This window comes from Eschrichtius robustus, chromosome 17 (assembly GCF_028021215.1).
Source record: "Eschrichtius robustus isolate mEscRob2 chromosome 17, mEscRob2.pri, whole genome shotgun sequence".
NCBI lineage: Eukaryota > Metazoa > Chordata > Mammalia > Artiodactyla > Eschrichtiidae > Eschrichtius > Eschrichtius robustus.
The window spans coordinates 18,871,888-18,897,749 of record NC_090840.1 but is presented as its reverse complement, the minus strand read 5'-3'; the positions used below and the strand labels follow the sequence as shown (position 1 = coordinate 18,897,749).

At 43.9% G+C, this 25,862-nt stretch overlaps 1 protein-coding gene across 1 annotated transcript in view; it reads left to right on the top strand.

Annotated features, from left to right (window-relative positions):
• The first annotated feature begins 1,319 nt into the window (after nt 1-1,319).
• Nucleotides 1,320-25,862, top strand: part of JPH1 (junctophilin 1) — a 77,500-nt gene continuing 52,957 nt past the window's right edge. Inside the window, exons 1-2 of the mRNA XM_068525827.1 lie at nt 1,320-1,698; nt 6,316-7,075. Of these exons, the coding sequence (XP_068381928.1) occupies nt 1,320-1,698; nt 6,316-7,075 (1,139 nt within the window). The remainder of the gene's footprint in view (nt 1,699-6,315; nt 7,076-25,862) is intronic.

Below are 25,862 nucleotides of genomic sequence, written 5' to 3'. Positions count from 1 at the left end.
TAGATCAGCTGACACCTGTCTCCAGTTTTTGTAGGTCAGGGACTCTGTGAGTATAGAGCAGTGTTTTACTTACCATATTCCTCCTTGAAAGCTTCTATTTACTTTCTTAAACTGTGGATGCCAGTGGAGAGGTACCAGGTGTACATTCCAGACACTTATACAACATACACAGACTGAGCCGTCTGCCCGTTGGGTACACAGCTCCGGGCTGGAAGAATTTCTAGGGTTGTTAGAACAATAAATGAGGCATTAGAGGGAACAGGCTCTGAGGTAGAAGCAAATGCCCTACATCCCTGCAAAGACAGGTTAAAAACACCCTCTTTATTATTACAAACAAAAAAACTCACCAGTTTATTCTGTGCTTTTTCAAACTGCATTGCTCTCCCCCTGTATATTCATTAAATAAATGCAAACACATGTGCTTCGAAATGGGTAGGTGTAAAAGAACATTCTGCACAATTTTATCTAGGCTGTGGCAGACTTATCTCACATGCATACATATATCTGGGGGATGTTAATTCACGGTGACAGCTGAGCATGACAAACGCAACAGTACACAAATTGGAAGGCCGAAGAAATGCAACTACGAACCCCATGCAGTGCAGACAAACACGCATATGAGTTTTCCCTCAACACACACGTGGCCGCACTTATGGGCGCTTCACCACACTGATAAACCCCAAACACAAACACCGGGGCCTCCGCCGCCCGCGAGCTGCCTCCACACACGCGGCCTCGCCTCCGCCTCCAGGCAGGCGGGGACTCGCGCGCGGCCCTGGGCACAATCGCCCTCCCACCCACATCCCGCTGCGCGAACACACGCGCGCCGGCCGATCCCGAGCCAGCCCGCCCGCCGGGGAAGCGGCGGCTCCCGGGGCTGGGGGCAGGGCCCGGGGCGGGGGGGGGGGGAGGGGGGCGGTGCGGGAGCGCCGCGGGGCCGGGCCTCGGCGCCTGGGGAGGGGACGAGGGGCGGGCGCGGGGCGGCGCCCGGCTCACGTGGGCGGGCGGGAGCAGCTGAAGGTCCGCTCCGGAGCCCGGGCTGTCCTCTCGCGCGCGGCGCTGGCCAGGGCGGCGGCGGCGGCGGCGAAGGAGGAGGAGGAGAAGGAGGAAGGCGGCGGTGGCGGCGGCGGCAGCAGCAGCGGCGAGAGAAGAGGGGAGGACGGGGGCGGCGTCGGACTGGAGCCGAGCGGCGGCGCGAGCTGCCCGGGGCGCTGTCGTGAGCTCGCCCGCCGGGCCTCCACCCCCGAGCTACACCCTGCCGTGCCCAGCTCTGCCCGCGTCCGTGCCCCCGCGGGGAGCGCGCCGGGGCTGCCCCCCGAATGACGGGCGGAAGGTTCGACTTCGACGATGGCGGCACCTACTGCGGCGGCTGGGAGGAGGGCAAGGCGCACGGGCATGGCATCTGCACGGGGCCCAAGGGCCAGGGCGAGTACTCGGGCTCCTGGTCGCACGGCTTCGAGGTGGTCGGAGGCTACACCTGGCCCAGCGGCAACACCTACCAGGGCTACTGGGCGCAGGGCAAGAGGCACGGGCTGGGGGTGGAGACGAAGGGCAAGTGGATGTACCGGGGGGAGTGGTCACATGGCTTCAAGGGGCGCTACGGGGTTCGGCAGAGCCTGTGCACCCCCGCTCGCTACGAGGGTACCTGGAGTAACGGGCTGCAGGACGGGTACGGCGTGGAGACCTACGGGGACGGAGGTGAGCGGCGTCGCTGGCGGCTCGGCTGCTCCGCGAGCCAGTGCGGTGGGCTTTGCCCAGACTGCGGGGAAGCGGGGAGGACGCGAGGCGCACGTGTCCGGAAACCCGCCAAAACACCTGGGGAAGCCTTCCACCCTCTTCCCGCGCCCGCCCTTCCCGGGAGGGTGCAGTGGGACGCGACTGGTGCGCAAGGGTTGCAGCTGACCCGGTTCTTGGAGCGGGCGGTGTGTGCACACCCGGGGGAGCAAGGCGTGAATATACCTGGCCGGCGCCGCGCTGCCACCGGGAGGGAGCGCGCCCGGGAGGGTTGGGCTGGAGAGGGGGACGCTGTCACTTGAGCCCGTCACATTACGTTCCTGATCCCTCCCTCTCCCGGGCGGGTTTGAAATCGCCACTCCCGTGGAGTGAGAGCGAACGTCCTGGGCTTGTGAGGCTGGCGGTCGCTGCGGACCGCTCCTGGGATTGGTTTCACGTGGAGTCGTATTTCCCTTCTGGTCCTCTAGTAGCCTAAAGATAGAAGCCAGAACCCCATTAACTAGGATGTTGGGGAATTGTTCCTTACCTGAGGTGCTTTTGGAAACATCCTAGTTATGGGAGTGGAGAGGCCACCTGATGCAGGTGCGATTCGGAGGATGTGGGGGTTTCTTTCTGTTTTCGGTTTCGTGAAGTATTGGTTTTCCATCAAAAGAAGGTACTCATTGTTGAGCTGCAGATACCTGGACAAATTATGAGGAAAACACTTTAGAAATGAACAATGGAGTCTACGTTTTAAAAAATACAATTGGAAGGTATAGTTGCTAAGTTAACAGCTACTTTACTCTTGAGAATGGCAGTACGGAATCGCCGATTTGCACTAAGGTGTGTGACCGAAATGGTTTGCTGGCTGTGAGCAAAATTCACCTTGTTTTAATATTTAGACAATAATTGCAAAAGAAATTTTGTATATATGAGGGCAGGGTTCCCCCCCCCCTTTTTTTTTTCCAACCAGGAAACATATATTATTGAGACAGGTATCAAAATCTGATGAATTCCCTTTTGTACTAAACTGAGAAGCATGAATGTCTTATGCTTTGGCAAAATACATTTTCTTATAATAAACATAATCAGTTAATTGAAGAGGGTTTTAGGAAGCAAGGTCACATTTCAGAATTCTGCAGCTCAGAGTTGGAGGATGTTAAAGGGATCCAGTTAAAAGTTTCTCCAGCCCACGGCAACCCCAGTCAGGCCACTGCTTATATAAAAGCTTATACAATTTGTACACTTCACTTACTCAGAACAGTTGGGCCGTGTTTCAAATGCAAAACGGCAGAATGGTAGGATTTGCTAAAAAGGACATCTTTTCATCCTACAGTATAAATGAAGGATATGGTTCTCATGGATTAAAAGGAGGGGGGTGGGGAGCTTTCTCTAATACTTGTATATGGGCTGCATGAGTTTCAAATTCCACAGTAGTTAATTAGGGCCCTTAAATGTTCTGAATGGGCATAGAGTGCCTTGGTTGACAGCCTTACAAACATGTTAGCTTGTGATTGGATTTTATTGGAAGCCCCAGGTCTACAATATAACTAAATTCCATGCTCAAAAGTTGGAATACAAAACTTATCTTTCACATGTGTGCATTATTTTATAACCTTTCAAGAAGGCCATGGATAGTTTTTACTTCAGTATTTGGAAGGCTAAAAATAAATGAGTCTTCTTTTAAAGTTACTACTCATTAAACAAAATCTCTTGGTTTAGAGTATTCACTATACCTAGCAATCAAAATATATATTTAGCACAGTAAAGGTCCTCTATGTATGTGTTGTAGAAGCTCAAATAAGTGTCTAGGATGACTGTGGATAATCAGCATCTTGTTTTAAAACTAACTTTTAAAAGAATTTTTTAAAAACCTCAAAATTTGGCATCACTGTAGGACTGTGGTTTTCTTTTTCTACTAAAAAAAAAATCTAATATGCTACCAATTAGGAAGGGGAGAAAAAACTCTTAAAAATCACTATTGAATTCCTACTCTGTTTCTTTCTTTCATATGCCAATCAGTTAATTAGAAAGTCCTGAATCATAAAATGGGGGTCTAAATGGAAGTGTATTGCTACAACTTATTTCATACAAAGATTTTGGCCAAAACAGAACATATCACTTCCCCTATTTTTACTTTTTGCCTCTGCACCACAAGTCCATCCCTAGCTACCCTTTCAGACCTAGGGAAAATCTGATTCCATGTATTTTGTGGTGACATTAAACTAGAGGAAGGAAGTCATAATTCCATTGACAAGTATCACTCGGTTTATTTTATTAGTGATTTGTGTGTGAAGTGTTACTGAAATAGAAACCCCCTGAATATTAAGAATAATTTAGTACCATACTCATGAAATCCAAGTCTAGGTGCCCAGAATATTTGGTGCAAATTCTGATCCTGCTGTGGTTCCTTTTTTCACCTGTCATGAAACTATTGAAAATATCTAGGAATTGTTTTGTTAATTATATGCATACTTGCACATGCACATACCCATTCATAGCATGTAGATTTAAGTTTGGCATAATAAAGTCTAAATTTGACTGGAATTCTTTCTGAACTGGATGCCTTCCACTACAAGTTTATTTAGTGAAAATGGCTGTATCTAGAAAATCAGCTCCCAGGTACAGAATCATAGAACATAACTTCAAACCCATGAAAATAATTTTTAAACTTGTGAACTATGCATCTATATTTAAGGGATTGCGAGGAACTAATTAGAACCTTATTTGAGCAGCAGGGAGCAGGTGGAAACCACCTGCTTCATAAAGAACTAGAGGCCCTTTTATTTTCTAGGTTCATTGACTAAACTAAACCTGTTTTAAATTTCAGATGAGCCACTAACACTTTGACTGTAAATTGGTTTCTAGCAATTCTGTGGAGGAATTCTTCCATATACTGTTCCTCAACAGAATAGGATGGGAATATAGCCAATGCCATTGTTCTGCTTCTCAACTCGACAGTTAAGCAACAACCTAAACTTTCTAATTATTGCTGTTGCCTTAAACCACTTAGATTTTTCAAGCAATACGTCATTGGAAATTGTAAATACTTTTTGGAGATAGCAGTTTAAGGAAACTAGCTGTTAATTTCCCCTCAGTGTTAGGAATTCCTAAGACCGTATGGTTGCATTTTAAAAGTGTAAATACTTCTTGATATCAAACAGTATGTTGGAAGTTGTTCTGGCAAAATTAACTTGTCATTATGTAGAAAAGTTAGAAGGATACAATTATAGCATTCCTTGTTTATTTAAACAAAGTATTTAAAAATAAGGTAGTTTTAGTGCGTGTAAGTCAGGTTGTATAACTTTTATCTTAGAACTTAAAATTTTATCCACCAGGAAAAGGTCAAGTCAGTTGCAATTTCCTAATAATTCAATTTCCTTCCCTGTTAAAGAAATAATTATTAAGGGAATAATTCAATTTCCTTTCTTGTTTGGAGATGGCTAATATTCAGTAGAAAGCTTCTTGATCTGAAATGTTCTATTTGACTGTCTTATCCTTTGGAGTTTATGCCTACCTCCTCAGAAGTTCTTAGGTGTCAGGTTAAGATGTTAAGACCTACCCAGAATATGACATTCACAGTACCAGACCCACTTCATATTTCATTGTCGCCCTGCTACTGTCTATTTATATACCAAAAATATATCAGAATGAACAGAAAGAGATGGTAGTCTTGAAGTTAGTCAAAACTTTTGACTTTGGAGCCATTATGGCTTTAACTTTTAAGTGCAATAATCAGCCCTTGTTAACACAATGATATAAAACTATGAGCAGCACTTCTCGGTATTTTAAAAATAAATGTATGCCATGCAATAGAAATCTTTTCACGGCAATATAAAATGGCAAGGTAGCTCTGTATAATCAGAAACTGAAAGAAGTCAAGACAGACTGTTGCCATGACTGATCTTCTGTGATATTGTGAGTTAGGAATAATAAAGAAGTAATTACATCTTAAAATTTCTACATAGCTTCTTTTGGGGGATATTTTAATTTAAAATTTTCCTTTAATTAAAAGGAAATGAACTTGACGTAGAAGAGAAAATTCTAAGTTCCCTAATCTTAACATTCAGTTCCTCCTAAGGTTAGTTAAAAAGCTGCTCCAGATTAATTTTTAAACGTCTTTGCTAATTTATGTAATAGAAGAACTTACTGAAAACAAATGCTTTCGATTAGAGATTATCCTATTCCTGAGAAGGCATAATATTCATTGACAAAGTGATCTGGTGTCAACAAAGTTTTAGTGGACACTGTCAAGCACACCTTTGCTCTGAGATGAATTCCATAATGTTAAGTGTGGAAGTTTTCCTCTGGCCTTATCTCAGCTTTCCCAAAGGTAAACAGTGCACGCTTTTTAGCCACCACAGCTGTATACAAAAAGCCTATATACAATTACAGAAAAGGTCTAGGCACAACATCTCAGGGACGGGATTCACAAATGGAATTTTAAAAGCATCCCTAAGAGTTGACTTGGCAATGTGCGGGATTGGACCTTGGGCCGCCGGGCCTGCGCGCAGGGCTCTCGCTGTGCGCGCCCCGCGCTCGCAGGCGCCAGCGCCCCCTCGGCCCCAGACTCACGCTGTGCTCTCTTGCGGTCTCTCGAAGGTACCTACCAGGGCCAGTGGGCCGGCGGCATGCGGCACGGCTACGGCGTGCGCCAGAGCGTGCCCTACGGCATGGCCACGGTGATCCGCTCGCCGCTGCGCACGTCGCTGGCCTCGCTGCGCAGCGAGCAGAGCAACGGCAGCGTGCTCCACGACGCCGCGGCCGCCGCCGACAGCCCGGCCGGCAGCCGCGGGGGCTTCGTACTCAACTTCCATGCCGACGCCGAGCTCGCGGGCAAGAAGAAGGGCGGTCTCTTCCGCCGGGGCTCCCTCTTGGGAAGCATGAAACTGCGCAAGTCCGAATCCAAGTCCTCCATCTCCAGCAAGCGCAGCTCGGTCCGCAGCGACGCGGCCATGAGCCGAATCAGCTCCAGCGACGGCAACTCCACCATCAGCTTCGGCGACGTAGATTGTGATTTCTGCCCGGTGGAAGACCACGTGGACGCCACCACCACGGAAACCTACATGGGCGAGTGGAAGAACGACAAGCGCACCGGCTTCGGCATCAGCGAGCGCTCCAACGGCATGAAGTATGAAGGCGAGTGGGCAAATAACAAGAGGCACGGGTACGGCTGCACCGTGTTTCCCGACGGCTCCAAGGAAGAGGGAAAATACAAAAATAATATTCTGGTCCGTGGAATAAGAAAGCAGCTTATACCAATAAGAAATACAAAAACTAGGGAGAAGGTGGACAGAGCGATCGAAGGCGCACAAAGGGCAGCCGCCATGGCGAGAACCAAAGTGGAAATAGCAAATTCAAGGTACGTACGCACAGGATGGGTGGTTCTGCCCGGGCCCTTCGCAACAGTGGAATATCAAATAATATGTTTGTCAGTCCTTTGGTGACATCACCACATAGGTTCTACAACTGCCGGAATCAAAGGTGGAAAATGATTAAGCCCAATAGAATGAGTCAGAAATGTACCTGCACTCTTCTGAAACTTTCCGCCCTCAAACAATGTCGAAGGCACATTGCGGTTCCCTTCCTCATATAAATTACTTCCCTAATACTGAACGTGATGGAGTTGACTCAGAGCCTGTGTACATTTCCCAGAGTCCAGAAAGTTCCTTTTTTTTAAAAAAAAGTACCCCTGAAATACTTCCAGAGGGAGCACAGTGCTTTCGTGTGCCGGAAAGAAAATACCATCCACATGGAAACCTACCTTCCCTCTATTCTAATATGAAAGTTGGAGGTGTGTACAACTCTCCCTTAGAAAATTGTCCGAATTTATAACACTCAAATTCTGTTTATGGATGCCTTATAGGTGAGATTGGTTATGAGAAACTCACCAGGATTCAGATAAGGCAGAAATGTCAAGTTACGTGACAACATCCAGCAGACATTCTTTAAAGAGCAAAGCTTACCTACATGGGAAAGGCAGAGTGACTGAGGCTCAGCAGAATCCCCCCATTCTATGCAAGAAAGCCTAGATCACTGGTATATTGGAAGGAAGGGGGTGGGGAGAGCCTGACAAAGACAGAGGGGATTGTCAGTGTGCCAAGGTTGAAAGAAAGAGCGGCAGAGGAGGGCTGGAGTGAGTAAGACCAAGTGGTGAATAGTAGATGGAGAAGTGAGGTGTATGTGGGCGCGCCCCTGAAGTTCTACCCATGATAGCCAGGTTCAGGCATCCAACCAGGGCATGGAGAAACCAACTGGGAATAGAATTTTACTAGGGTTGGATGTCATATGTTAGTCAAAAAGGAAAGTGGGACGGTTATACATGGAAAATTGTATTCTTAGGCTCATTTGAGCAGGTACTGACTGGCCCTAGTTTTGTGTGATTTGAGACATAACGTTTATCATAGAATATTAAAAATCCTTTTCCTGCTTCAGTACTCTTCTCGCATTGAAGTAAACCTTGTGAAACCACGAACTCTTAGCATGTCTTCAGGTTTTTAGTCTTACCATTAAATTAATGAGCCCTCCCTTTTCTTTGGTGGAACCATGTGAAAATTCTGATGTTCAAACTTTTCGATGTACAAAAAATGGCGATTTCATATTGTTCAACTTAATACTTCTAGACTTCTGAAATTCTTTTTTTAAAAAATGCCCCTATTTTATGGCTGCTGTTTACTTCTGAGTGTCTGAAACACTAATTGGAAAATGGAGGCGGTCTTGGTTTTGTATTATTTTTAGATATATATGATATTAAAGTGTTCAAGATTTCCATCTTTATCCCAAACTAACCCAATTTTAAAGTCAATATTGCTTGATAATTGGTGCAAACTTTCAAGAACGGTCTCTCCTCTCTTATCTGCTGACCATCTTTTATTTTAGATCATGGTTTTCTCTGATCACCAAGCATTGCATCTACTTGCTTTTTACTCTGCTTGTAGATAGGATACTTGGCACATCTAACCTTGCCAGCTTCCGTGGCCCTCTGATAACTTTTAGAGCTAATTGATATACTTTTCGTTAGGCCCTAGTCTCTAATTTGAAATGCGCTCTTGGATTCTTCCCTTTTGTTTTCACCTAGTGATAATACTAGAGGTAATTCAGTCTTGGCAGGTGGAAGATAAACCTATGCGGGACATTCTAGCAAATAACTTTCTTATGCTTGCTTTAATTATTGACTTTTATGATTAAATTGGAGGAACATACGTAATGAAAAGCTGTGATGCAAAGATCTCTGATTTTACCGGTATCGTAAAACTCTTATCCGAGTTCTAACCACAGTCTCTCTGTCAAAAGTCTTTTGGGGTGGTATTATGTAGTTTGGGAGTAGTGTGTTATAATAGTTTATAATTAACAGACATTTAACTTAAGAGCTTGTACTTCTAGCTAGTTAACTCCTTCATAAAGATTTCGCTTAGCTGTTTAAAAAATGCTCAGTTCATTATGCTTAGTGACATAAGCCAGTCACAGGACAACTATATTGCATGATTCCACTTATAGGCGAGATCTATAATGGTCAAATGCATAGAAACAGTAAAATGGTGGTTGCCAGGGGCTGAAGGGAGGGAGAAATTGGAAGTTGCTGTTCCAAGGTATAAAGCTGCAGTTAAGCAAGATGAATCGTTCTAGAGCTCTCTACAACATTGTGCCTGTAGTTAACAATACTGTAGTGTGCGCTTAACGTTTTAACAGGGTAGATCTCATGTTAAGTGTTCTTACCACAAGGAAAAAAATACTGTTTTGATGACACGACAGGCAAAAAAAATTTTTAATGCTCGATTAACCTTTTATATTTCACTTTCACTGGTTTAGTCTCTTTCCAGATTCCTTGCTTTAATGACTACTTCAGATACAGAGTTTTGCAACTTGCTCAGTCCTTCCTGGCCCTTCTAGCAGTTGTTATTAATGGTTTTTGCTTTTAAAAATATCAAAAGTTTAAGAACGTAAAGACACTCTTCCCCTTCCCCTGCCCCAGTGATGGCAGAATAAGAACTAGAAAGTAAGACTCCTAGCAGTGGCCACTGTTGAAATCACTAGTTCAACATTAGCAACAAAGGGAGATGATCTGTTAATTGTTATTGACCACTTCAGATTGCCTCCCTGATAGTGTTAATTATTATTGTATCACTGTTATTTTTTATGCTACAGAGATTTTTGTTTGTTTCTGAAATCCCAGGGAAATGGATCTGCTTTTGTACCATCACCTTATTTTATCTGGAAACAAAGCCTAGCTTTGAGGGAAAATAATAACCTTCTCTGCAAATGGCTCCTCAGGGAAATCAGGAGACATGGAACCAACCATCTTCGGCCCAAAGATTCAGGAAAACATGGTAGATCTGTGGATCTTTCCTTTACTTCATTGAAGACGGAGTGGTGTATCTTTCCAGTAAACACAGGAGGCTTATTTCTGAAGGCTTATTATGGACCCCTGTTTAATTCTTATAGATCAGGGAATACGAGGATGACAGAGAAGAGGTAGTAGATGGTAGAAATAATGCAATAGAATCAGTAGTCACTGAAAGTTTCCTAGCAGGCTAGCACTTAAAGAGTTAAAACTTTATAAAAATTAAAGAAAAAAAAGAGTTAAAACTTTAAAGGGATGCTAATAATTTGCCAGCTCCTATAACCTTTCTTTAGGTGTCTGTTCTAATTCCAAAAGTTTATATGATTTTATGTTTATAAGATTTTTTAAAAATGTTTTGTTCTCCTCTTGTCTTGGCCCTGAGGGTAAAAATCATCACATGGAATTGAGAAACTGTCTCCACCTTGTTTTTTAAGGAATGTGCAAGAGAAAGGGGAGCAACTCTGAACATTTCAAGCGCCTCACTTTCAGAGGCAGAGACTGAGGCTCTGCCCAAGGTCACCCCATTGTCCCTGTCATTTCGGTCATTTTTCTCATTTGGTCATTTTTTACTCCACTAACTCTTGTCTCCAGTAATTCCTTAAGAGAGATGTTCAAATGACTCTTGAGAAAAATATTTTAAGGAGGGATTTTAAGGTGAGGCATTTGGTTGAGGCATTTAAGTGACCCTTGGAGAACCACACTTCCATGGAAACGAATAGATAATTTAGGGAGGGGTGTAGACAGAGGAAGAGCTTTGTAGAACCTGGGCCTTAGAAGGAGTAGTTATGGTAAAGGGTGGAAGAGGTGTGGTGAAAAGGATGGGAGAGCTCTGGCCTAAAGCATCTGAGAACCACAGGTATTTGTTTATACTAGCTTCGTTGTTATCAGATTAGAAGAAAGAAAACTAAGAAGGGAGGATAGAGCGGAATGGGATAGTGACCCTTACTCACTAGCTCTGTGGCCAGCCTCACTGCAGCTAGTCGGGTGATGGGCTGGGAATCCCCCAGGACCACTGTGAAGTGTCAGTGGTGGGTCGGGCTGGCCAGTGGGGTGGAGCTGTCTGCTCCCAACCTCTCACCAACCATTAGTGCCACTTCAGGTGGTAACGGCAGCACTAGACAGGGAATGTGCTGTCATGTCCCCTGCCCAGCCCTGCTGTGCTTGTCACAGGTGTAGCTGTACAGGGGGATGGAAGCAGCCAGATAGCACGTGGAGGACCTCAGCATCAAGGGATCTGGTGAGCTTGCTCTGTCCGTTTGCAGAACCAGAGATTGGATTCCCTGTTTGCCGATTTTGGACTTACATATTAAACTGACAGTTTTTTTTTTTAATCCTACAGGAAAAATATGTTTCCCATCCTTCTCTTTTAAAAAGGTACATTACAATTTCATGCCACTCTCCCCCTTTCCTCCATGCCCAGAATGACTCAGCCACTACAGCTTTCCTTCAGGGAAGTCTTTGCTCATCCCTCCCTCTGGCTGGTACCCAGGCCGGGCTCCCCTGGCCAGCCCCTCGGGCTGCTCCCCACTCTGGTTTAGACATAGAGCCTCTTCTTCACAGAGGGTTTCCCTACCCCCTACCCCTCCGACCCCACCCCCTCAGTCCAAATCCCCCCCGTTAGTCTAAATCGTCATTGTATTTCAGTAGGTTTGTGTAATATCTCTTTCTCCAGCTTAGATTGGAGAACCAGGCCCTGAAGGCAGCTGGGCTCACTTTTGTATTACCAGCAGCTAGTTTAGATCAGGGCACTTTCATAAGAGCTCTAGTAAATATTTGATGAATGAGTGAATCACATCCTCACTACTTTGGGTACGTACACTGCCAGTGTTTCTAATTCCATTTTGTCAGACATTTTTAAACCGCAGTTCTCCGGCAGGAAACCTAGCTCTCACAGTTCATCACCCTGTAATCTGGCAATAGTCAAGGACATGCAGAAAATGCAAAAGTATGTGTTAGAGATGCCCTTTTCCCTAATTAGGTCAACATCATTAAAGTGTCAAAACTAAAGCATAGCCAGGGAATAACAGCTTCTGGTTAAGCCAAACTGTTAATTCCATTCTTCATGAGCTGGTCCAGTGATACCTGTGAGTGTCCTATAAGAAATTTCCAGGAAGTCAACTTTTACTAACTACAATAACATTGGTGTATCCTACTTAGTTGACATCACCAAAATTTGTGATAAGGCAGAACATAAGAGCTTATTGTCTTTTAAAAAAAATCTAAGTTTGCTGAATATTCAGCTGTCTATTTCCTTTTTTTTTTTTTTAATTTATTTATTTTTATTTTTGGCTGCATTGGGTCTTGGTTGCTGCGTGCGGGCTTTCTCTTGTTGCGGCGTGCAGGGGTTGCTCCTCGTTGCGGTGCGCAGGCTTCTCATTGCGGTGGCTTCTCCTGTTGCGGAGCATGGGCTCTAGGTGCATGGGCTCAGTAGTTGTGGCATGCGGGCTCAGTAGTTGTGGCTCGTGGGCTCAGTAGTTGTGGCTCACGGGCTCTAGACCGCAGGCTCAGTAGCTGTGGCGCACGGGCTTAGTTGCTCCGCGGCATGTGGGATCTTCCTGGACCAGGGCTCGAACCCGTGTCCCCTGCATTGGCAGGCAGATTCTTAACCACTGCGCCACCAGGGAAGCCCTGTCTATTTCCTTTTGAAAGGTTTTCTTGTCCAGCCGTTTTTTTTGGTCATTTTTCTTTAGCTCAAATAATAACATTCAGTGGAACAGTCCCTCACAAGATTACTTGACTGCATTCACACCTATTAAAGCGCAAAGTCAACCATGAGCCAGTGCACATTATGGATCCAAATTAAACTTATTACCACCAATTTTGGGAAGAAGCTCTATCTGCCAAGTTATTGTAAAGGGCAAGGCATTTGAGGTTCTTAAATTCTGTTGGACAAAAGGTTTCTCTTTCTCTTTTGAAAATCGATATTATAGTTTATATTTTATCTTTCTTTTCTGTAATATTAGTGGCTATATCACATCTTTAAAAACAATTTTAGGTTACCTTTTCCATGAATTTTGTTGTTTCTTCTACTGGGGCTCTGGTTAATTTTCAACTATGATTAGCATAAGTGATTTTTCATAGGAAGGTAGATTCCTTGTAATGCCTCATAAGTCATTTTAATGAAGAGACTGTTAAATAAGTAAAGAAATTTGAGGGGCACATCACCTGAAATGTGGGAATTTATGGCTGAGAAGAGCATTAGTTATTTTTTTTCAGTTGTGTCTCCTGTGTTCTTCCATATCTGCCTTTGCTGCCTGTCGCCTTTTCCACCTGCTCTCACCAGCCTATGAGCAGATTCCAGAGGCTTGGTTAAAACACTCAGGCCTTGAGGTGCAGAAAAGCTTCTGTGTGTAGGGACTGATATTTGCCTTTTTCTTCACAGGAGGGTTGTTTTAAGGGTTGAGTGAAAGAATGGGTGTCATGGGACTTGAACCTGTAAATCCCTACGTCTAGTTAATGTTTTAGAAAATGTGTTGATCCTACAAGTACCATTCCCAAAAGTGAAGGTTGATAGAAGACCAAGAAGCCAGCCTGAGATGGAGGTAAATACGGAAGCAGGAAGGGAAGGAAGGCTTGGGGAGCAGAAATAGGGCTAAGCAAAAGGAACGGAGTTAAGTCCACCAGGCTTGACCGCCTGTGTGCAGACGTGTGTGTCCAGACTCACCCCTTTCCCAGCCTCAGTCGGTGTGGACTCAATATATTGTCAATATATTGTCATATTGTTTGGATATATTAGCGTCGGTCACCATTATCCTTTACGTGTGTTGTGGTTTCTGTATTGCACATCAGAGTTTTAAATACACGTTTGTCGTTTTTAACCAAAGGTTGCCCATTTCCCATGGGAGCAAGTGAGGCACCCGCTCTAATTTCCTCACGTTCTTCTCCAGGCTGTTGAAAGAAAGACATGCTTCTTCCTATCACGGGGCCCAGGACTTCTTAAGGGGCCGAGCAGTCACTGAGAATTCTGTGGGTGTGTGGAGAGAGCAGCTGAAACCACAAAGATAACCTAGGCGTCAGCCCTGTCCTGCCCCTAAGCAGGGGGCAGAGCTTGGCTATATAATGCTAGTCCAGAGGCCGAACTGGGAAGCACAGAGAAAGCCCTTGCCCTGCTCTTCTCCTTCAGCTCTGATGTTATGTGACATGGTGGCTTAACAGGTCATTAACCCATGACATGGGAACACATTGTATCATGAGCACCTTATAAAACATTCTTAGGCCATCTCATTTCTAAATATCTTTCTTAAAAAAAATTCTTCCTCCAGCCCTCCCAGGGCCAGGCCCATTCAGAAACCCTGAGGCATTGAGGTGAGCCTGAGTTTTAATGATTCACAGGTAGGTCCAAGCAATACAGATTTAATGAAACTCAGTCTTGGGCCACCATGATGGGAGGACCACACAGGTATCCAGGCTCTAGGGCCATTAGAAGCATTCCTCTTTAAACCCTGAATCGTGTAGGCGTGGCTCTCCACTTTGAACTGGGAGGGCAAGGAGAAGGTGCCTTAAGTGGTGTGAGTGGCACGTGAGGTAATAGTCAATTCTGCAGAGACCTGCTGGGTGGAAACCGGCTGTGAAGGCTGGAGGGAAAAAACAGTCCAGGGTGATGATAGCCTAGGCTTGGGGGACACACGTTGGCCTGGTTTTAACTGCAGAAATCTGAGCTTGCCCCAGACAGTACAAATTTCGGCAGATTCCATCTCATTTAGCTGTGAAATAGGACACTTTCCTGATTCAGTCAATGTGGAGCCTTAAGGCAGCAGTTACTTTTTAGTACAGCTTCGTTGTAATGGAAACCACCCTGCTGAACTGTTTTCCGGAAAGGCGAAGGTGTGATTGGGTTCAAGTTCCATCCCGTGTGCTCCATAGGAACTTGGGCTTCGCCCCGGAGAAGCTGTTTTGGGGCCAGTGGCAGCGTTCTGTGCGCGTGCTAACCTAGCGGGGCGGCACCTGGGAGCGGCAGCTGCCAGACGGCCCGAGCACCCAGCTCACAACTTTCCGTCATGGATTAAGCTGACTCTACCAATCTCACTTTACTCAAGACACCAAACTGGACGCTTGCAAGACTAGTGCCTTGCAAATCTTTGAGATGCTTTTCTTATTATAGATGAAATATGAACATTGTGTTTAGGAACAGGATCCAACAAATGCCAAAGGTATTTATGTAAGTCACTCAGCTTCAGTCCAGTGGCCTCTTGGGAATACAACCAAATCAGCTTTTAATAATTTTGCCCTTCTGTTTCAGTTGGTGTTTCACATTTATTTGTATAATATGCTCAATTCAGAATAAGCTGCTTTATCAGAAATTTAATTAATGTGTAAGGAATCCAGATTGCCTCAAAAATAGTACAGCTCTTTGAAGTCAAATCTTAGGATTTCCCTGTGCGCCAAAAGAAACTTATTCAAGCCAAGTACAATACAATTAATTTTTAATTTACTTTCTAGTATTTTAAAACTGATCCATTATGCCAGAGATTAACAAATCATTTTGTTATATTTTTTGTTAGCATCTAAAAACTTTTAAATGAGGTAAAATTTTTTGCTAAATTTTACAGTATCAAGTCAATCAAATTTTGAGCTCAGTTGCTTGGTCTAAGTGTCCCTCTCAGTTTCATTTCTTTCTTTTTTTTTTACATTGGTGAGGGAGCTTTTTGGAATTAGGATTTCAAGATTTCATACGTATACTTCCGTCTATTAGGGGAAAGGTCTGAGATTCATAGGGGGAGCCTCTTAGTCAAAACTTGTTGAGGAAATATCCCATAGAAGCTAAAGTTTAGGGTTCAAGAGCGAGGATGGTGGGGTGTCAGATGATGGGGCTCCACCCACCTTCCACCAGCCCTAGTCACTTGTTCACACCCCCTCCGACTCATCCCAGTGATTTCAGAATCAGTTGAGCTTATGGACTGACAGGCTACCTTGCAAAGATGCAAATGCCCTGACAGTGTGGTACCTTTAGCCCTTATCTGTCATCTGTTAACAAATTAGTTAACAGCCTGGCCTGGATTCCCAGAAAAGACAGCCCATTTTATAAGGTTTGCTTCTTATCTCAGTGAAATATTAATTCCAGTCACTCACCGATTACGTACTATGTAAATGTAAAATTATGATTAGGACCTAGTCCTTTCTGTCATAGCATCTGGTTGGTACAGATTGAAAAAGCAGTTACCTATTGGATGATAGGCACCTTGCTGTGAGTTTAGGTAGCACACAGGAGGAGCTTAATCATAGGCTGGGGCTGGAGGTGAGATTCTGCAGGTGGTATCAATCTGGGAACCAAAGGATGGGTAGATGTTTTCCAGAAGAAGGTGGAGGGTGGTGCAGAGGACAGTGGCACTTGTGTATTTGGGAGGCTGTAAAATGTTTGGTATGGCTGGAAAAGAGGGTGCTAGGTGGCGGTTGTTGAGAGATGAGGTGGAGAAGTAAGCAGGGGCTCACTGACCTATAAGGAATTCAGACGTTATCCCGAAGACAGAGGAGACCTATTGATAGTTTCAGGCAGAAGAATTACATGATCAAGTATTAGAAAGATCAGTCTGTTTGCAGGTGGTATAGAGATTGGGAAGTGGAAGGGGCAGGCAATAAAACTGGAGACAGATTAAGTAGTAATCGGCTGACCAGGAATCTAGGTAAGAGCCCATGGGGTGAGCTAAGCAGTGGCAGTGGAGGTGGGAAGAAGTGAATGTATGGGCGAGAGCCTCCCAGGCAGACCCAGTAGGACTTGGTTGATGGTGTGGTGAACCCAGAAGAGACAGTGACTCGGGTTTCTGGCCTGGACAGCTAGAAGGATGCTGGTCCTCTTTATTGAAACAAGGGACCAGGGAGGAAGGTACAGGTTTAAAGAGGAAGATGAGTTTGGATTTTTGACTTCTTAAATTTTGAGATGCCCAAAAGACAAAAGGGGCCGTGGGCCTGGAACTCAGAAAGATTTGTACTGTATGTAAAGAGCTCAGACGGTAACCCTGAGGAACAATGACATCTAGGAGCCCTGCCACGAAAGAGGAATTCCATGTACGTGATACTAGACACAGCTGTTTTTTAAGAAGTACCAATAAAGCAGTCCTCACATTAAGTGCTTGGGAATCTGTTGCCTTATGACAATGCAATTCAGGTATCAGAATGTCCATTCTTGAATTTGTGAAATTACGCTTTCTAAGATTTGTGCTCAAGGGACATACTCAGCGAGCAAGATAGATCTGTTGGCCTGTTTCTTTCTTGGTAACGCACGGGAACAAAATATCACTATCTGAAATTATTAGGCTAAAGAAACATCATTTGGCAAACATTTATTTAGTGCCAGCCCTGTCCAAACATGGCACTAGGCCCTAGGAATACAGAGATGAATAAGAACCGAAACGTGTTGTTAAGACCAGATACGCTGGCGGGTTCCTGTGCAGCAGGGCAGGAGCTGGGAGTGAGGTGGGGCTGCAGGCTGGAGGGCCCACCTGGAAGCACGTAATCCAGCCTGGGTGGTTTGTTGCAGACCGTTTCCCGTGCTCTTTGCACAAGTAGCTCCCTCTGCCTGGAATGCCCTCTCTGCCAGGCCCCTTTCCTTTGCCTAACCCCTGTTAGTCTCTTGTGACCACTCTCAAGATGCACAGCAGGCCCGGACTCAGTTAAGGAAGCTTAATAAAATGTCTCTTCAAATATGAGATGTCACCCCTAACAATAGGAATGTAAAGTAAGGGAAGAACGTAAAGTACAGAAGAATTTTATAATGCGGAAGGGCAGATAACTGTGCTTTCTTTAAAAAATATTAAACTGTTAAAATACTTAAATTATTTTCATTTAAATCACATTTTTTAATTTAAATTAAGATTTCTGCATAGAGTCTATAAGATGATTTTTCTTTTTTCATTTTATAATTCATTTATTTATAACAAGGCCTGGTCATAACGTCTTAAAAATGTACATAGCCTTTAATACATTCTACTTTGCGCAATTCAACTGAATAATTGAAAAATGTGTTGGAAGATTGTAATACAAAATTTTCAAAACAGCCCAAATGCCCTATTAGTAGAAAATCAGCTTAATAAGTTATGATCTAGCCCATGCAATAAAATTATAGTCATCTATTGATAAGATTGCAGATGACTATTTATTGCATGGAAAGTTATTAATATGTTGTATGAAAAAAGTAGGTTTTTATTTTTATTTTTTTTTTAACATCTTTATTGGAGTATAATTGCTTTACAATGGTGTGTTAGTTTCTGCTTTATAACAAAGTGAATCAGTTGTACATACACATATGTTCCCGTATCTCTTCCCTCTTGCGTCTCCCTCCCACCCTCCCTATCCCACCCCTCTAGGTGGTCACAAAGCACAGAGCTGATCTCCCTGTGCTATGCGGCTGCTTCCCACTAGCTAGCTATTTTACGTTTGGTAGTGTGTATATGTCCATGCCACTCTCTCACTTTGTCACAGCTTACCCTTCCTCCTCCCCATATCTTCAAGTCCATTCTCTAGTAGGTCTGTGTCTTTATTCCTGTCTTACCCCTAGGTTCTTCATGACCTTTTTTTTTTTCCTTAGATTCCATATATATGTGTTAGCATACGGTATTTGTTTTTCTCTTTCTGACTTACTTCACTCTGTATGACAGACTCTAGATCCATCCACCTCACTACAAATACCTCAGTTTCGTTCCTTTTTATGGCTGAGTAATATTCCATTGTATATATGTGCCACATCTTCTTCTTCCATTCATCTGTTGATGGACACTTAGGTTGCTTCCATGTCCTGGCTATTGTAAATAGAGCTGCAATGAACATTGTGGTACATGACTCTTTGAATTATGGTTTTCTCAGGGTATATGCCCAGTAGTGGGATTGCTGGGTCGTATGGTAGTTCTATTTTTAGTTTTTTAAGGAACCTCCAGACTGTTCTCCATAGTGGCTGTATCAATTTACATTCCCACCAACAGTGCAAGAGGGTTCCCTTTTCTCCACACCCTCTCCAGCATTTATTGTTTGTAGATTTTTTGATGATGGCCATTCTGACCGGTGTGAGATGATATCTCATTTTGTAGTTTTTTTTTTTTTTTTAAATTAATTAATTTATTTATTTATGGCTGTGTTGGGTCTTTGTTTCTGTGCGAGGGCTTTCTCTAGTTGCGGCAAGTGGGGGCCACTCTTCATCGCGGTGCGCGGGCCTCTCACTATCGTGGCCTCTCTTGTTGCGGAGCACAGGCTCCAGACGCGCAGGCTCAGTAATTGTGGCTCATGGGCCTAGTCGCTCCGCGACATGTAGGACCCTCCCAGACCAGGGCTCGAACCCGTGTCCCCTGCATTGGCAGGCAGATTCTCAACCACTGCGCCACCAGGGAAGCCCTCATTTTGTAGTTTTGAGTTGCATTTCTCTAATGATTAATGATGTTGAGCATTCTTTCATGTGTCTGTTGGCAATCTGTATATCTTCTTTGGAGAAATGTCTATTTAGGTCTTCTAACCATTTTTGGATTGGGTATATAAGATGATTTTTGACGGTAGCAGGAATCTCATTAGCAGCCTTTGGATACAGAAACACCAAAGGTAGCTGTTTAGCAGTTAGTGAATTTTTTGGCGGTGTTTCCAGATATGGAAGCAGTGTAGACACTCTAAACGGTTCCCCCGTGTATATCATGCATCAGTGCAAGCGTCCTTCCCCTTTTGCTCTGAGGATAGCAGTTGGGGCGCTACCTTTTAGCCACGTGCAGACAGACATGTCTTGAGTGGTTACCTGGTGCCTGGACCTGTGCTGTGAGCTTGTCATCTGTCATCTCATCTAATCCCCATGGCAACTCTGTGAGTAGGTAGGAAACTGAGGTATAGAAAGGTCACAAAACAAGTAGACGACCTATCAAAGGAGGATCCCAGCCAGCATAACCATCGGAGCCCAAGGCTTTAACCTCCACTGGATTGTGAGAATTGGGGTAGGATTTTTTTTTTTTTTTTTTTCTTTAACCCACATCCTCTCTCGGTTCCTAAAGGAAGATCTGTCTGGAAGCAGAATTATTTAGTCATATACTTCATTTGCCACTGTTTTCCTTTAACAGACAGTATTCATTCAACAGCCACAAACCTTGTGCAGGAGACAAACGTAAACAGATACTGTCAACATAGTATGGTAAATGCTGAGGGAAACCTGTGAGCATGCATAGTGGAAGAGGAACACCAAACGCGCGTGGGGCTTAAGGGAGTGGGGCTGAGCCTGAGCCGTGGAGATGAGGCAGGAAGCAGACGGTGGCAAGGGTGCTCCAGACCAAAGGAACATCCTGGGAGGCCAGAGTGGAGTGAAAACGCGTGGGGTGAGTTCCTGCAAGCAGTGGGTCTGGAGGGCAGCACTCCCCAGGCGTGCCCCCATCCTCCCCGAGGGCAGATCCCCGAGGGCTGCTGAGAAATTCCTGGTCCTCCCCCTGCTGCTGAATTAACTCTTCTTTGGCCGAGGCCCAGAGGTCTGCATTTCGCAAACCTCCCAGGTTACTCTCAGGCACGCTGAAGTTTGCTACGTTGAGATACGATGGGAGACGAGGGTGGTGAGGGTTTGGGAGCTGGGTTTTCCACTGCTGGCCTTGGGGAGTCTTTGAAGGAATTTGATCAGGAAACCATCTGCCTTTGAGATGGATTTAAATGGGGCCAAGGCTGGAGGCCTGGTCTGTGGAGATGACAGAGACCCAGTCGAAGGCTGGGGTGGTAGAGGAGCAGGGGATAAAACGAGCAGAAATTGATAGACTGGAAGTGGTGGGTGAGGAGCAGAGGCAGGTCTGGGACCTTGTGTGTCTGATGCTCTAATGCCCCTAAATCAGGTCAGCAAAACGTGTCGTTCATTCCCAGAATATGGGTGATTTATTTCTGACATATTGAACAAGTAATCGTTCAGGTTTCTTTTTTCTCACCAATGCAATGGGAGTGAGGAAGTGGGAAAAACTGGACCAGGCAGTCACAGAAAGCCCCGGTCTGGGTCTCTGCCATCCTGTGAATTCACCTCCTTTGCCTGTTTTTGAACCTTGACTTCACATAACTCTACCAACGATGCCTCGTATAGAAACTACTCCGTGAGTAAATCACTCAGTGAAACACCACTGATGTTTTACTCTTCCAACTCTAGACTTGTCTGCAATCAGAAGATGGTGGACTGAAAGGGGAAATGACCTACCGTGCAAACTGTTAGGGACAGGCTTGTAGTGAGGAACATCGAGCCAAAATCAAAACGGTTTTGAAGCACGCCTGACATACCAGTCAATGTTGATCAAGTCAGAGGCATTGTTAGATGCTCACACGCTTACACCTGCACTAGCCCTGAAGAGGGAGAGGAAGCGTGAGCCTGACCCCGTGCCCCTCTGCCCACGCACACCACACACAAGCTTCGAGTTGGTGGGAGGTAACTTGTACTCATAGAAGTCTTTAAATAATAGCACAAAGTAATACATTCAGTCAACTGTTAGCCCTCTGCCCCCGTTCCATACAGGTTTTGAAGAAGATTAAAATGTCTAAATGGTCAGTCTTATAGGTATTAAAAAGAAATAAATTGTTCATGAAACAGGTCCAAAGACTTTTTACTTGGCCACATATTGTAGTAATATTTTGGGTTTTGGTTTATTTTTTTTTTTTAATATTTTGAATGTCATTTGGTTTACTTATTATTCTTTTTTTTTTTTTTTTTTTGGCTGTGTTGGGTCTTCGTTTCTGTGCGAGGGCTTTCTCTAGTTGCGGCAAGCGGGGGCCACTCTTCATCGCGGTGCGCGGGCCTCTCACTATCGCGGCCTCTCTTGTTGCGGAGCACGGGCTCCAGACGCGCAGGCTCAGTAGTTGTGGCTCACGGGCCCAGTTGCTCCGCGGCATGTGGGATCTTCCCAGACCAGGGCTCGAACCCGTGTCCCCTGCGTTGGCAGGCAGATTCTCAACCATTGCGCCACCAGGGAAGCCCCCTGGTTTTTTTTTTAATGTTAGTGGATAAACTTGACAGTGAAAGCACTTTTCAAAATTATGCTATTCTTCTTACTCCTCACTAAATCAGAATAACTTTCGAGTCACTGTTGGAATGATTAAAATGTGGTTCTAAAGTGAGCAGTCAATAATTCCATAAATGAAAACAAGGGGAAGAAGAGCTTATTTAAAGGTTTTTCCCTTTTTTTTTTGCTTTGGAGTCTTCAATAATGCATTAATTGTGTGGCGTTAAAGTTCAGTCACTAAACTTTATTGTTTAAAAGTTTTCTTTAAATTACAGTTGCTATATTTATAATCGTTACAGGGCCTCCACTGTGTTCGGTGCCCAGTAATAAGACCTTAAAGATATTTCCAGGGAAGTAGAAGGCGTAAGCCAACAAAAGAAAGAAAACAAAACAAGTCTCAAGCATCCCTCCCATAAACGGTTTCTGCGTGAACATGTATGTATAATAGTGCTGGCCCTAAAGAAATGCCCAGTAATGAGAAAAGGGAGAAAAATTAGACGGCGTGAATAAAGAGGGGTTCTTGGTATAACGGGCGTGTCTGATGCCAGGTGGAATTGGTCTGGAGTGATTTCATAAGGAATTTTAGTCTTCAGCAACATTTTAAAGGGAAGCAAAGGCATGATTTGTCACAGAGGCAAACGGAGATTTTGCCAGGTGGGGGAAGAATAGCATATCTGATGACTCAACAGCCTGAAGAGAAAGAAAACCCGCTTAAAGGCAGTGAATATCGCCGGTGCTCATTATCTGTGGGCACTATTGTCCTTGTGGCTTGCTGGAGTAGATCTTTCTTTCAGTTTCATAGCCTTGTTAATCATCTAGTGTTCTGTGTGGATGTTCCCTAATGACTCCCATTGCCAGTAAAACCTGAAAACAAGGCTCTTTTCATGGGCAAGCGCTTCCCTCTCACCCTCATCCTACCACCAGGAACAGTGACCCAGAAAGTTGGTAAATCTGGGGAGGGCAGTCGTGGAGCTGCTCTGAAATTCCTGAAAATTAATGCTGTTGGTTTGTAGAAAAGAATAAAAATACTAGGAAAGTAGGAGGCTGGAGACGCTGGACAAGACCCCCTGATGTCAGATTCAGACTCCGGGGTTTCATCCCCTTTTGAGGAATCTTACAAATGTGTGTACAAAAATGTACTCAAACCCCTTCTGCATTTTGCACCACCCTCGGGCGTGTGTAATCTAAGCCTCACAATGTTCTGCTTTGCAGTGGTGTAGAGCACAGCTGAGTCATGGCGGGAGAGGAGGACAATTAGATAAGGGGTGCTGACTATTAAAGAATCCTAAAAGCACTAATCAGGTGTTATACAACACACAAGTGGAAGCTGTTTCAGAGTTCTGAGGAAGTTAGTGACATGAGCAAAACAACATGTGAGGAGAATGATTTTAGCTGCCCTGCACAAGGTGGATTTCAAGCAGCAAAAGTTAGGACAGGACCATCAGGACCTGAATAAGTCAATCCAGGCATAAAGGACTGGATTCTGGACATTTATAAAGGGGAACTCATCTTGTATACAAGTAGTTGTGTACAAGGGAGTTCAGGCTCTGAGGATCTGAGCATAGGTAGCTAAGAGCACAAGGAGACCATGAATGATGATGGAGACGCTTTGGGGAGGAGCTTTCAATTTATGGCCCTTCAAGGAGGAAGAAAACAGAGAGATGAGATTCCTGTAAGAATGGCACTTTGAAGCCTTGTGCATTTAAGAGCTTCCAAAGGAAATGAAACCATCAAAGTTAAAGATATGCATTGTCACTTATAATAAGGAGTTGTTAGGAAAATGAGTAGAGAGGGCTGGGGTAGAGAAATTAATAAGAAAGAGAGCTAGTGGCCTGTAAGTGGAAAGAAGCAGGGAATTATTTTATACTAAGATAAGATAAACTAAGACAAGATGCTGAACAAGGTTTAGTTGTGGTTATAGCTAACATCTCTATTTGCATAATTCCACTGTCTGAAATCAAATTAGCAAATCCTTTTTTTTTTTTTTTTACTCTATTAAGAGACTAGCCATCACACTATCTAGTTGATTAGCCATACTCTAGTCATAGCTTTCATTAACTCTTCATGCTGCCTGGTGTCTTTGACTAAGTCCACGTAAGAGAATGAAATTAACATCCATGACTTTCTTTGCCTAAGATGCTTAGAAAAGGCATCTTTCATTTTTTCCCTATTTAAAACATGATTTTTGTCAACAGGTTTACTGGGGAAACTACATTTAGTACAAAATACTCAAATGGAAAAATCAGTAGGTTTATACCTTTATAAACCCAATGAAGTAAACCAAGGATTCAAAAAAAAAAAATTCTTTTAAATAATGTACTAATGGCCAATTAACATACATGTTTCAGGTATTTTTCCTGATTAAAGTGATAGTTATATTCGGAAGTGTTTCTAAAACTATATTAAAATGTGACCTGCGTTACAGAAAAAAGGTGTACAAAACGGAGAGAATAAGGACATGACTTGCATGAAGATAGCATGCCTTACTAGTTAAAGAGTGTGAAAACTCTGCAGTGGCTGATTTCACGCCCCAAACCGTATCGTCCAGGGTGTATCTCTAGAAGGACATTAGTAGACATTTTCCCTACATGGAGTAGGTAGGGCAGTGAGTGAGTTAGGAGTCCCAGGAAGAGCACTTGGGTTCAGCTTAGGATCAAAACCATGGGGGTGCTAGGGGTCTGTTTTGTGCTTATGATGTTCCGTGATACCATCTACGTCTTTTCTTTCTCTGCACCCCGCCCCCACTCTAACTCATTGCAGGTTTGTTCTGTTTGATCCCCTCTCTGGCTTGTAATAGAAAATCCACCTGGTCTCCAAGGGCTGGCATGTCCAGGAGCCCGGTCCAGGCTTTGTGCAAATCCTTAGCCACCTCCTGCTGGCTAAGGGCCTTCTTCTCAGCAGGATCTGACCAACCATCTGAGAAAACACCACTCCTGCTGGAAAACGGGCAGGTGTGGGAGTGCTCGATGAGGTGCAGGGGTCTCTGTCGAGCAGTCTGATTTTTCCATTAGGAAGAAACTGGTTACTGCTTCTAGTCTGTCAAGGTTTTTCTTGCCTTTAAAACAGGAAAATATGAAAAGAAAAAATATTTTTAACTAAATGATGAATACTTCTTAAGTGAATCAAAATGTAAAGTTGTTTACATCATAAACTCTTCAGATATAAGCTGCTCTTTCAACACCATGGATTACATTGAATCATGCTGTATAATTTTTGTCTCTATGAGGACTGTGAATTAGCCAGAGATGTAAAAGTTTAAGCTTTCAAGTCATGGAGATGAAGAAGGGATATCTTTGTAGGAAAAAAAAAAATGGAGTTTTTAGGCAAACTGATATATTTACAGTTCCTGCACTAAATAGGTGTAAGGACCTTTAGGAACTGAAGATAGTCTGTGCAGAACTGGATTCTCTCATGACATTTTCAGGGGTTTTTCCTCCTAGTTTTTCTTTTCCTCCTTTCACCCATCCATTTCATCTCTGATTAGTATGAAATTCTGTTCGCTTAAATTCTAAATAATCTTTAGAAGTCTGAATTACTAAACACTGAACTAATGAGCTATAAAGCGATACAGAATTACTGAAAGTTTTTCCTAATTCAGCACAAATCTAAAACTAGCTAGAGCCATTTTCAGTTAAGAACTGGGAGGGTTGTATGCCGAATGAAATGTTTACTTATACTGCACACCTGGAAAGAAAATTATCATCATGAGTAGGTCTTTTTTAGACTTTAGAGGCCTGTTTGATGCTTATTAATATATACTGTATAGCCAATAAGAACAATTCAGTTTTTATACCTTGCATGGAACCCAGCACAGGTGTCAGTCAAGATGTTGTTGGCACTCTACTTGGTTTTGATTGATTTGTTGTCTTTAGGTTGGTATTCTTCCTTAG